This window comes from Palaemon carinicauda, chromosome 16, assembly GCF_036898095.1.
Source record: "Palaemon carinicauda isolate YSFRI2023 chromosome 16, ASM3689809v2, whole genome shotgun sequence".
NCBI classification, from domain to species: Eukaryota; Metazoa; Arthropoda; class Malacostraca; order Decapoda; family Palaemonidae; genus Palaemon; species Palaemon carinicauda.
The window spans coordinates 122,292,042-122,307,041 of record NC_090740.1 but is presented as its reverse complement, the minus strand read 5'-3'; the positions used below and the strand labels follow the sequence as shown (position 1 = coordinate 122,307,041).

The 15,000-nt window shown below is 31.4% G+C and overlaps 1 protein-coding gene across 1 annotated transcript in view; it reads left to right on the top strand.

The window, feature by feature from the left end:
• The window catches only part of LOC137655124 (neuropeptide F receptor-like), an 86,914-nt gene extending 72,006 nt beyond the window's left edge, over positions 1-14,908 (top strand). The window contains exons 2-3 of the mRNA XM_068389003.1: positions 5,494-6,319; positions 13,976-14,908. Of these exons, the coding sequence (XP_068245104.1) occupies positions 5,494-6,309 (816 nt within the window). The 3' untranslated portion in view covers positions 6,310-6,319; positions 13,976-14,908. The remainder of the gene's footprint in view (positions 1-5,493; positions 6,320-13,975) is intronic.
• Positions 14,909-15,000: the final 92 nt, after the last annotated feature.

Below are 15,000 nucleotides of genomic sequence, written 5' to 3'. Positions count from 1 at the left end.
AAAGAAAATTTTGTTGGGATTGCAAGTGATGTATGTGGCAAGAAGGTTGTTGGAGGCAGCATGAGGAAGGGCAGTGAATGGTGGAATGAAGGAGTGAAGGTGAAAGTGGAAGAGAAAAAGAGGGCTTTTGAAGAATGGCTGCAGAGTAATAGTATAGAGAAGTATGAAAAATATAGAGAGAAAAAGGTGGAAGTAAAGCGCAAGGTACGTGAGGCAAAGAGGGCAGCTGACCTGAGGTGGGGTCAGGGATTGGGTCAGTCATATGAAGAGAATAAGAAGAAGTTTTGGAAAGAAGTGAAGAGAGTAAGGAAGGCTGGCGCAAGAATTGAAGAGACAGTGAAAGATGGAAATGGAAGGTTGTTAAAAGGAGAGGAGGCAAGGAAAAGGTGGGCGGAATATTTTGAAAGTTTGCTGAATGTTGAGGATAATAGGGAGGCAGATATAATTGCTGTTCCAGGTGTTGAGGTGCCAGTGATGGGAGATGAGAATGAGAGAGAGATAACAATAGAGGAAGTGAGGAGAGCACTAGATGAAACGAGAGTAGGAAAAGCATCTGGTATGGACGGTGTGAAAGCTGAGATGTTGAAGGAAGGGGGTGTGACTGTACTTGAATGGTTGGTGAGATTGTTTAATATGTGTTTTGTGTTGTCAATGGTACCAGTAGATTGGGTTTGTGCATGTATTGTACCACTATATAAGGGTAAGGGAGATGTGCATGAGTGTTGTAATTCAAGAGGTATTAGTTTGTTGAGTGTAGTTGGAAAAGTGTATGGTAGAGTACTGATTAATAGGATTAAGGATAAAACAGAGAATGCAATCTTGGAAGTACAGGGTGGTTTTAGAAGAGGTAGGGGTTGTATGAATCAGATTTTTACAGTTAGGCAGATATGCGAGAAATATTTAGCAAAAGGTAAGGAGGTGTATGTTGCGTTTATGGATCTGGAGAAAGCATATGATAGAGTTGATAGGGAAGCAATGTGGGATGTGATGAGGTTATATGGAGTTGGTGGAAGGTTGTTGCAAGCAGTGAAAAGTTTATACAAAGGTAGTAAAGCATGTGTTAGAATAGGAAATGAAGTGAGTGATTGGTTTCCGGTGAGAGTGGGGCTGAGACAGGGATGTGTGATGTCGCCGTGGTTGTTTAACTTGTATGTTGATGGAGTGGTGAGAGAGGTGAATGCTCGAGTGCTTGGACGAGGATTAAAACTGGTAGGCGAGAATGACCATGAATGGGAGGTAAATCAGTTGTTGTTTGCGGATGATACTGTACTGGTAGCAGACACAGAAGAGAAGCTTGACCGACTAGTGACAGAATTTGGAAGGGTGTGTGAGAGAAGGAAGTTGAGAGTTAATGTGGGTAAGAGTAAGGTTATGAGATGTACGAGAAGGGAAGGTGGTGCAAGGTTGAATGTCATGTTGAATGGAGAGTTACTTGAGGAGGTGGATCAGTTTAAGTACTTGGGGTCTATTGTTGCAGCAAATGGTGGAGTGGAAGCAGATGTACGTCAGAGAGTGAATGAAGGTTGCAAAGTGTTGGGGGCAGTTAAGGGAGTAGTAAAAAATAGAGGGTTGGGCATGAATGTAAAGAGAGTTCTATATGAGAAAGTGATTGTACCAACTGTGATGTATGGATCGGAGTCGTGGGGAATGAAAGTGATGGAGAGACAGAAATTGAATGTGTTTGAGATGAAGTGTCTAAGGAGTATGGCTGGTGTATCTCGAGTAGATAGGGTTAGGAACGAAGTGGTGAGGGAGAGAACGGGTGTAAGAAATGAGTTAGCGGCTAGAGTGGATATGAATGTGTTGAGGTGGTTTGGCCATGTTGAGAGAATGGAAAATGGCTGTCTGCTAAAGAAGGTGATGAATGCAAGAGTTGATGGGAGAAGTACAAGAGGAAGGCCAAGGTTTGGGTGGATGGATGGTGTGAAGAAAGCTCTGGGTGATAGGAGGATAGATGTGAGAGAGGCAAGAGAGCGTGCTAGAAATAGGAATGAATGGCGAGCGATTGTGACGCAGTTCCAGTAGGCCCTGCTGCTTCCTCCGGGGCCTTAGATGACCGCGGAGGTAGCAGCAGTAGGGGAGTCAGCATTATGAAGCTTCATCTGTGGTGGAAATGTGGGAGGTTGGGCTGTGGCACCCTAGCAGTACCAGCTGAACTCGGTTGAGTCCCTGATTAGGCTGAAGGAACATAGAGAGTAGAGGTCCCCTTTTTGTTTTGTTTCATTGTTGGTGTCGGCTACCCCCCAAAATTGGGGGAAGTGCCTTGGTATATAGATAGATAGATATATATATATATATATATATATATATATATATATATATATATATATATATTTATATATATATATATATATAAACAAATATATTTATATATATATGTATATACATATATATATATATATATATATATATATGCTATATATATATATATATATATATATATATATATATATATATGTGTGTGTGTGTGTGTGTGTGTGTGTGTGCGTGTGTGTGCGTGTCTATATCTTCACATAAATACAGTATATATATATATATATATATATATATATATATATATATATATATATATATATATATATATATATATATATATATGTAGAGAGAGAGAGAGAGAGAGAGAGAGAGAGAGAGAGAGAGAGAGAGAGAGAGAGCAAGTAGTTCTTTTCCTTCCTCCCTCTGGAATGCCTTAGGAAATATTCATATATCCCCAGTTCAAATTCAAAAAAAAAAATTCTCACGAACGAAATACAAACGTAAAAGCTCTTTTTTTTTTTTTTGTTTTTTTTTTTTTTTGTTTTAGTGAATACAGTTTTCCTCCTTGCTTTTTCCTTGATACATCAAAATCTCAACCGACTTCAAAGTCTTGTCGACTTAATATTGCAAATAATATTCAATAATTCTCATTGAAGATGTGTATTGAAGCTTGACTTTTGAGTCATGATTCGTTAGAAAGATTTTGCTATTTCTACATTTTTTTTCTTTACGTAGAACTGAGTCGTTCACCAAGTCTACCCTCTGTGAAGTAAAATCTCAATTTCTCCGTTGGCTTGAATGAATTACCATTGCATACGTTCATCGGTATTATTATTATTATTATTATTATTATTATTATTATTAATGATAATAATAATAATAATAATAATAATAATAATAATAATAATAATAATATATTATTATTATCATTATTATTATGATTAATAATAATAATAATAATAATAATAATAATAATAATAATATATTATTATTATTATTATTATGATTATTATTATTATTATTATTATTATTAATAATAATAATAATAATAATAATAATAATAATAATAATAATAATATATTATTATCATTATCATTATTATTATTATTATTATTATTATTATTATTATTAATATTATCATTATTATTATTACAAGCTAGACTATAACCCTAGTTGGAAAAGCCAGATGCTATATGCCCAATGGCTCCAACAGAGAAAAATAGCCTAGTGAGGAGAGGAAACATGGAAATAAAGAAACTACAAGAGAAGGATAAACAAGCAAAATAAAGTATTTCAAGAACAGTAGCATTAAATTAGATCCTTGGCATATAAACTATAAAAAAATTAAAGAAAAAACAAAAAATAGGAAGAGAAATAAGATAGAATAGCATGCCCGAGTGTACCCCTAAGCAAGAGATATACTTAACCTTGGGGAGGAAGTGATGGAGTGATTTTGAGTTTCCTGGCATCCTGACATCGAAGGTCATTGACGCCGATATCGTTTGTAATAAATACAGAATAAAAAGAGGTTCCCTTTAAATCCATAACAGTAAAGATGTCTTTATAAAAGTTAATTTACTTTAAAAAGACCTATTTTTGAAACAAATCTAGATCTACCGGTAGACATAATAACACATCCTGCCCAAGAATCTTGGCAAGGATGAACCTGGAGGAAGATTAAACATCCGCATATCAAGCAAATTATTTATGACTCCCTTTCTGGTCCATAATCAGGCTACTCTCTATCTTTATTAGATCACCTCTAAATAGATTACTTAACTCGGCTTTTCCACCAGAGGCTCGGAGTGAGTTACTAATAGATTCGATTACTCTGTAGATAAGAGCTTTTTAGGGTTTATTGGGTTCTGTTGTGGATTACTCTAAGTGAATGGGATTTAAGGCATCTCCTCATTTATGTGTTTGTTTTCCTTTACAGTTTTCATTATAAATGTATCGATAAAAGGATATCGTCACAAACTAGAAAATTATAAAATGTTAAATTTCGTATAAACAAATGTTAAACTATCTATATTTCAGTTTTCTTTAAATGAGGATTATTAGTTAACACTTGGTATTTCTAGTCAATTTGGAAATTCTTCAAATTTAAAAGCAAAAGTACGATTTGTTAAACTCTCTACATTTCAGTTATCTTTGAATAGAGATTGTTAGTCAACTCTCGATATTTATAGTTAATTTGGAAATACTGCAAATTTAAATGTAAAAACATGATTTATTTAGTAAATTCATTGATATATTAATTAATTCATAAATAGCACCTGGATAAATAGACATATGAAAATAAATAAATAAATTGATGAATGATTAAGGATTCGATATTAAAACTTTATACAATAGTGTTATAGAATATGTTATGTGTATATGCATGATTAATTAAGACAATTATTGAATTATTATCTTTGATAATTCAGTTCCATAGGTATGTATTTCATCTTGCTTCCTTTCCCCCCTTTTCTATGCTTAGTTGATATTGCTATCACGAATACAGCTTGAAATACTATGATTTTCCCTTTCATCCTACAAGTACAATAATTAAGGTGTAAAAGAACGTTCTCTTTGTAAACTTCACCTCATAGGACGAACCACCGTAAAATGAGATCCATTTCAGACTGATCATATTTTTATCTATTCTGAAATCATCCTTACGATTCTACAAAGTTTCCTAATCTCATATGCCTTGCACATATATTTAAGATAAATTGAGAACCTAGTATTTGCTAGTGTTTATGATAACTTGATTACTTATTTTGGATAATTTGTAAGAAAGCACAAAAACAATAAATACAAGTCTTCGAATCTTTTTGTGAATTTTTGTCGATCAATTATTAGTGTAAACATTGATAAATATGTATGAATACCATATTCTTAATGAGAGGTCTTTAAAAGTATATAAATATGTCAGCTTACCTTGAACACTGGCTTACAATCCCACAGTAATGATTTCACATGAGTTAAGCATTTTGGCTTAGCCTTACGTTTCTTTATTATCGGCTTGGAATGTACAGTATTAGTCTAAATATTGAGAAATATGGATGGATAGCATGACAGCTCTTTAGATTTAGATAAATATGCCAGCTTTCCTTGAAACACTGTCTTATAATACCACTGTAATATTTCCATCGTATTTCGTGTTAAGCATTTTGGCTTAGCTTTGCGTTTCTTAATTTTCTGCTTGGAATATACAATGATTGATTTACCTTTTTTTTTTCTCTCTTCCAGGTCATTGTATATCCAACCAAAAAGTCCCTGCAGAAGGTCGGGGCAGTGGCAACGTTATTAGCCATCTGGATGATGTCTTTCATATTAGCCCTTCCCAACTTCATCTGGCGGACCCTGGAGAACCACCAAGTAAACTTGCCTGGCATTGAGGTCGTTGGCTTTTGCTTCGAGCAATGGCCTACCCTCCACGGCCGGGCCTACTACAGCATCTTCGTCATCGTCGTTCAGTATTGCCTGCCCATCCTCACCGTCAGCGTCGCCTACGCTAGAATATGCAACAAGCTGAGGTATCGCATGACGAACGCCTCGACGCGATCCTCTCGCTCCAAAAAGGAGGACTTGAGGATGAAAAAAACCAACACTCTGCTCATCGCCATCGCCCTAATCTTCTGCCTTTCGTGGCTGCCCTTGAATCTTTATAACGTCATCGTGGATCTCTGGAATCCCTTCGGAGAAGACACGGAGTCCATGCTCGTCGCCTACTCCGTGTGTCACATGGCGGGGATGTCCTCAGCTTGCTCCAATCCCCTCCTCTACGGCTGGCTCAACGATAACTTCCGGAAAGAGTTCCTGGAGATCTTTTCGAAGCTGTGTCCTTGCTGGCCGTCCCTGACCGCCTCCTCCGGCAGGATCAACAGCCTCAGGACCAGCAGAGGGAAGGACGGCGGGTCGATGAGATCGTTGCCACCCTGCAGCCATCCGGTCGTCCTGTACACGAAGGCGCAGGAAGAGCTGACCTGCAACGGCATCAGTATGGACCTGCAAGATCAAGAAGTCACCTTCATCTCACAGGTTGTCACCACGACTACGCTTTAAGGGATTTATGGTAGGTCAGAGAGTTCTGTATACTCTGTATAAGTGTGCATGTATACAGTATCCACCACCTATTATTATTATTATTATTATTATTATTATTATTATTATTATTATTATTATTATTATTATTATTATTATTATCACTTGCTAAGCTACAACCCTAGATGGTAAAGCAGGATGATATGAGCCCAGGAGGCCTCAACAGAGAAAATAGCCTATTGGAGAAAGGAAAAAAAATGATCTTGAGAAGAGTAACAACACTGAAATAAATAACTCCGACATAAACTATAAAAAACTATAAGGAAACAAGAGGAAGAAAAATAAGATAAAATAGTGTCCTCGAGTGTACCCTACAGCCCCATTATTCATGTGATTTGATGAAATACCCAAAAAGAACATTGGTCATTACTTCAAACTATTTATTTGTTAACAGTTATTTATAAAACAGAATGATGAATAAAGGCAGATAAGATTATTTTGGTGTGATAACTAGAAATGATCCTATGGAGAACATAATCAGCAATACAATTAATATATCTCTTTAAATTTTCAAATGTTTTTCAGCTCTGCCCATTAGTGAATATACTGTACACCATGGTAGTCCATATCCACTTCATTATAACATATATATATATATATATATATATATATATATATGTATATATATATATATATATATATATATATATGTATGTATGTATGTATGTATGTATGTATTCCAAAGTACACAACTGCAAACACACACACACACACACACACATATATATATATATATATATATGTATATATATATATATATGCATATATATATATAAAATATACTTGATATATATATACATATATACATATATATATATATATATACATATATATATATATAAATATATATATATATATATATATACATTTATATATATATATATAAATATATATATTGTATATATATATATATATATATATATATATATATATATATATACAGTATATATATATACATATATATATATATATAAATATATATATATATATATATTTATATATATATATAAATATATATATTGTATATATATATACAGTATATATATATATATATAGATATATATATATATATATATATATATATATATATATATACATATATATATATATATATATATATATATTTATGTTTGTGTATATACATATATATGTATATATAGATATATATATATATATATATATATATATATATATATATACATATATATATATATATATATATATAAATATATATATATATATATATATATATATATATATATATATATATATATACTCTATATGTGTGTATATATATATATATATATATATATATATATATATATATATATATATATATATATATGTATATATATATGTTTGTGTATATACCTATATATATATATATTTATATATATATATATATATATATATATATATATATATATATATATAACAGTAATGTCTGTTATAGTAATTAAGAATCCCTTGACTATTGTCATTTCAACCCGATTTTTGTGATGTTAATTACACGTAAAGGAATGATATCACGGTCTCCAACCCATAAAAGATAATAACAGAGGATGGTAAAATTATGGTCGCTCGTAATTCAACTGAAATACGGCTGATAACAGTAAGTCTATTTTTAGGGAGAATTTGCGATTAAAATTAGGTTTTTTTTTCTTTTTTTTTCTTTAAACAGTGTGCGGGGAAAGTGGGGTCAGTGAAGAATAATTTGCATTAAAAAGAACCGTAAATATCTGGCATCTTTTATTGCAGGATTTTTACCATATTAAAAACGTTTATATCGACGTAAAGGAATAATATCACGGTCGCTAATCCATAAAAGATAATAACAAAGTATGGTAAAATTAGGGTCGCCCGTAATTTACTGAAATACGGTTGATAACAGTCTAATTTAAAGGGAGAATTTGCGATTAGATTTTTTTTTATTTCTTTTTTTTATTTTACCGTGTGCGGTGAAAGTAGGGTCAGTGAAGGATAGTACTTCAAACTGTGGAAATAGTCTCATTAAAATTAATCACCAGAGCTTAAAGTGGAACTCCCTTTAGGCTAAAGTGGTTTTTTTAAATCTTGGTTCGTGGATTTTTTTTTTTTCATCTTGGTTCCAAATTCCATCAGGATATGAAGCCTGTGGCATGGTGAGATGAATACGTTTCAAGATAAGTTTTCTGGTAAAGCTACTCTTATGTGTTGCTTATCTTAAGTTCATATGTTGTGAGACATCTTTTTATAATTTCTTTATTAAATAAATAATAAAAAACAATGACATACTAAAGTTTGATAAGTTTTACCATTCACGTTATAACAGCATGGTTATTTTGAGGTTAAATAGATATGACAAAAACGTAATGAAGGCTTAACAACAGTTGAAATAGAATTTAATTATTTTTCTTCTAAAAATCAGGCCAATGGCAGACCAATAAGCAGAATGCTAAAAACACAGAACTCCAACAGAAATAGCACCGCAGTACAGAGAGGAATTAGAGAAATAACGGATAAACTGCGAATGAGTAATAATCTAAATACACATACATGCACACGCACACGCACACACATACACATACACATGTATATATGAATATATATGTATCTATCTATATATATATATATATATATATATATATATACATATATATATATATACATATATATATGTATATATATAATATATATATATACAGATATATATATATATATATATATATATGTATGTATATATATATATATATATATATATATATATATATATCTGTATATATATATACATACATATATATATATATATATATATATATATATGTATATATATATAAATATATATATATATATATATATATATATATATATATATATATCTGTATATATATATATATATATATATATTTATATATATATATCTGTATATATATATACATACATATATATATATATACATATATATATATATATATATATATATATATATATATATATGTATATATATATATATATATATATATATATATATATATATATATATATATATATATATATATATATATATATATATCGATGCTTGTGATGCAGGACGCAGTACTGTTATAATTGAAAGGATTGCCTACTTGTAGTACTTCGCATATGGCTGTACAGCATGTGGTTGATTTGAATGCATAGGATGGTAAAAAAATATGAACAAATCTAATGCAACCTATAAAATGAACACACTGAATGGTGACGCCTGAGATTAATATCCACATCATTGATAAGGAATTAAAGAAAAAATAGAAACTTTTTTGTCCGGTGAATTAAGCTGGGAGTTAGTAATTAAAGATGTGATAGCGTAGAATGAAAGACTAAAAACCTTTCATTAGGATAGATTAATCACCAAAAATCTTTAATGGCTTCCGCAATATGCCTGTTTTTTTTTTTTTTTTTTTTTTTTTTTTTTTTTTTTTTTTTTTTTTTTTGGTGCAACTGAAGAAAAAGTGAATGTGTTTCTCAAAGGGAAATTGGGAATTAAGAATCCCACATAGATTTCTAGATGTATTGTTTGTACAATACATAGTTTTTAGGTTATGTTTTGTTTATTTGTGCAACTGAAGAAAAAGTGAATGTGTTTCTCAAAGGCAAATTGGGAATTAAGAATCCCACATAGGTTTCTGAATGTATTGTTTGTACAATACATAGTTTTAAGGTTATGTTTTGTTTTTGTTTCCCTTCAGTCTATGAGTCCAGTTTATGATAACGTGAGGGGAAAGTTTGTGCAGAGGAGACATTTGTCAGATAGTGTGATCAAGCAAGCAATAATAATAATAGGGAAGTTGGGAATATGGGGAAAGGAAGAGTACCCCTGGATCCAATCCAGTTTATAGCTCAAAGGCAGGTACTCGGGAAGGGAAATATTAAGGAAATAGGGAGAAAGAGAAGTACAGGAGAAGAATAAAAGAGAGGAGCAGACCCTCTTGCGATATTAGGGAATTGGTATTATTATTGTTTTTTTGTTGTTAGTGTGATCAAGGGTGTGGGGGTTGGTATTATTCAAATGACAAATTATAAACCATGTCTAATGCAGGCAACCAATCTCTTGATTTAGGGATCATGGTGAAATACAAAGAGAAAAAGATATTACCATTACATAGATCTGGGGGTTAAGGAGCAAATGATTTCGACTTAAATTTAGTCATATCTAGAGATTTTCAAGAGTTCTGCTTTATCGTCATAATTCACAACCTACAGATATTTACCTTGAAGCGTGAATAGGAAAATTTTTATATACAATGCTCTATAAAAGTGACATAAGAATTTTTTTTTTCTTAATAAAAATCATTAAACATATTTAGAGATTTCCAAGTGTTCTACTTTATCGCCATAATTCACAACATGCAGATATTTGCTTTGAAGCGTGAATAGGAAATTTTTATATACAATGCTCTATAAAAGTGACATAAGAATTTTTTTTTTTAATAAAAATCATTAAACACTAGAGCTGGTACTATAAGTAACAGCAGGAAGTAACGAAAGTATTACCGCGAGTCAGTATTGTTGATACTACTTGCTAAACTACAACCCTAGTGGGAAAAGCAGAAAGTTATAAGCCCTAGGGCTCCAACAGGAAAAATAGCTCAGTGAGGGAAGAAAATAAGGAAACTACGAGGAAAGTGAACAAAATTTAAAATAAAATATTTTAAGAACAGTAACAACATTGAAATAAATATTTCATATATAAACTATAAAAACTCTAAAAAAACAAGAGGAAGAGAAATGAGATAGAATAGTGTGTCCGAGGATACCCTTAAGCAAGTGAAACACCATGGTACAGAGGCTATTGCACTACCAAAGACCAGAGAACAATGGTTTGATTTTGGAGTGTTCTTCTCCCAAAAGAGCTCCAAAGCAACAGAAAATTGCATAAAAATTGATTCAGCAATAGATGGAGGAGATTTCATAGTAGTAAAACTAGCTGACCTTTACACAAAATGTTTGCAAGAATGGTCTGTACCTACAACTTGGCAAAATATTATCATTATACTAATTCAGAAAAAGGTAGACACAAAAGACCTGAAACACTACTGCCCAATAAGCTTACTCTTTGTAATATATATATATATATATATATATATATATATATATATATATATATATATATATATATATATATATGTATATGTATGTGTATGTATATATATATATATATTATATATATATATATATATATATATATATATATATATATATATATGTATATATATATATATATATATATATATATATATATATATATATATATATATATGTAACATTTACAAAGACCATATTAGGACAAATATAAAGGCAGCTAGACTTTAATCAACCAGGAGGGCAGGCCGGCTTTAGAATCGGGTATTCAACAACTGACCATATCCATATAATTATCCAGTTAATTGAAAAATCACTAGGGTATGACAAACCACTATGGGTGGTATTTATAGAAAATGAGAAAGCTTTTAACTTTACTAAACTTCAGCAGCAATGAAAGCCTATCAAAGACAAGTAATAGATGAATCTTAGGTAAATAACCAGCTAATGGAAAAATCAACAGAGTATGACAAACCACTATGTATGGCATTTATAGAAAATGAGAAAGCTTTTAACTCTGCTAAACTTCAGCAGTAATGAAAGCCTATCAAAGACAAGTAATAGATGAATCTTAGGTAAATAACCAGCTAATGGAAAAATCAACAGAGTATGACAAACCACTATGTATGGCATTTATAGAAAAAGGGAAAGCTTTTAACTCTGCTAAACTTCAGCAGTAATGAAAGCCTATCAAAGACAAGTAATAGATGAATCTTATTTTTGAACGCTGGGAGATTCCCAACACTACATAAACGTAGTAGAAAACAGTTAGACGGGGAAACCCCATCTCCTGAATTATTTACGTCATTATTATTATTATTATTATTATTATTATTATTATTATTATTATTATTATTATTATTATTATTATTATTTTTTGCTAAGCTACAAACCTAGTTGGAAAAGCAAGATGCTATAAGCCCAGGGCCCCCAACAGGGAAAGTAGCCCAGTAAGGAAAGGAAACAAGGAAAAATTAAATATTTCAAAAATAGTAACATTAAAATAAATATTTCCTTTATAAACTATAAATATTTTAACAAAACAAGAAGAAGAGAAATTGGATAGAATAGTGTGCCCGAGTGTACCCTCAAGCAAGAGAACGCTAACCCAAGACAGTGGAAGATGATGGTACAGAGGCAATGGCACTACCCAAGACTAGAGAACAATGGTTTGATTTTGGAGTGTCCTTCTCATAGGAGAGCTGCTTACCATAGCTAAAGACTCTCTTCTACCCTTACCAAGAGGAAAGTAGCCACTGAACAGTTGCAGTGTAGTAGTTAAACCCTTGGGTGAAGAATTGTTTAGTAATCTCAGTGTTGTCAGGTGTATGAGGATAGGGTAGAATCTGAAAAGAATAGGCCAGACTATTCGGTGTATGTTAAATCAAAGGGAAAGAACCATAACCAGAGAGAAGGATCTAATGTAGTACTGTCTGGCCAGTCAAAGGATCCTATAACTCTCTAGTGGTAGTATCTCAACTGGTGCCCTGGCCAACCTACTACCTAGAAGAAGTGATTTAAGAATTTAAATGGGAAACTGTAGGACCTAACATTAACGGGGGAATACTTTAACAACTTAAAATTCAGGGATAACATATTTCTCTTCAGGAAATCATGATAGAATTGCAAAAAATGTTAGAAGATTTGAAGAAGAGAAAAAAAAAGGGTAAAAATAGAATGATGTTCAATGAAAATGCAGAGAAAACAAATAAGGGTTATGGACGAACATGTAGACATTGTTAATGATATGTCCTTAAGACAGACAATACGTTTTTCCAAATGAAAATGAGACCGAAATTAAAAGAAGGATAAGCATGAGATTGAGTACTTTTTAGTGTCATCGTAGGTTTTATCTTTTGTTCAATTTATAATGATTTTCGTTCACTCAATTTAAACTTACATAGATAATATGTATAATATTAAAAAATAATCGATTTGTCCTAGGATAGTATAGCTTGTCCCAATTCCTGCGTGTAAACTTAATATTGTAATACTCCTGTAGCCCCACAAAAAAAAAAAAAAAAAAAAAAAAAAAATTCAGAATAAAATAACAGGGAATATTTTTCTCATAATGTTTTCTGTTTAGTAACATTGATTCACTTCGTAGGCAGTTACCTTAAATACTATAGATTGTCCAAATTCCTGCATGTAGAAATAATATTGCAATAGGCTTGCATCTCCCTCCCCCTCCCCACAAAAAATACCATAAAAATTCCATAAAAATCCCAATTAAGAATAAAATTACGTGGAATATTTTATTAATACAATGTTTTTTGTTTAGTAAAATTCATTCACTTCGTAGGCAATGACCTTAAATACTATAGATTGTCCAAATTCCTGCATGTAGAAATAATATTGTAATAGTCTTGCAGCCGCCCCCCCCCCCAACAAAAAATCCCAATTAAGAATAAAATTACGTGGAATATTTTCATATCACAATGTTTTTTCTTTAGTAATATTCATTCACTCCGTAGGCAAAGTCGAGGGACATAGCATCCTCTCCTCTAATGAAATTCCCTGTCCTTTTCAGAGAGGAAATGATAAGGAGCAGAGAAGATAAACTGAAGGTTCCTGATGTCCAGCAGAAGGAGAGACAAACGATAGATTTCCGACGATATATTTCCGAAGGATGAGCAACAGATGGACGATACAGACTATCGTGTATGACTTGAACAACAGATGGACGATACAGATTATCGTGTACGACTCGAACACCAAATGGACGATACAGACTATCGTGTATGACTTGAACAAAGGACCCTCAAATCCAATTTCATTGTGGCTGATTTTTTGAATTCAATTTGATATCATTTGTCTTTACGTAGAATTTTAAATGTTGCTGTTTTATGGAAGATGTGGAAATCAAGTATCTTTAAGTGCATGGATGATTTATGTAACATATAATTAATACAGTGATATATAATAATATAAATTTGGCTTTTAAAATAAGACTAATAACGATTTTATCAAATGAATTTACAATTATGAGCTATGAATATAAAGACAAAAGAATGATTAGAGATATAGTCGATTAATTTAAATACTTATTATGACGTTATTTAAATTAATTCGGGAAGTAGTCATTTAAAAAAAAAAAGAAAGCTTATACATTGGGGATATATATTTCACTACAGACTAAATACAAATCACATCCAGTACATATTGATTATAAAGTATGATATACTAAAGTCATTGATAAATAATATTTCTTTAACCCATTTCTTCATTACTGAAGTAAATTCATATTATACTTTTCCATAGAGATCGAGTATTAGTTTTATATATTTTACCACACAGATTTCAGAAAAAAAAAAAAAAATCTTGCGTGATACAACAAACGTAAACAGAGAGGTCACCTTTCTGTAAGCATAGCGTGAGAACTATTGCTGGATAAATCATAATGTTGAATGTGTTAGTAAACAATAATATGAAAACAATAAACCCGAAGGAGGAATATGGAATTATGAGGAACAGGAATATTAACATACATACTTTGTTAGTTACCAATATGTCATATCATGCGGTCGGTTAGTAGGGAAATCGAGAGAAAGAGAG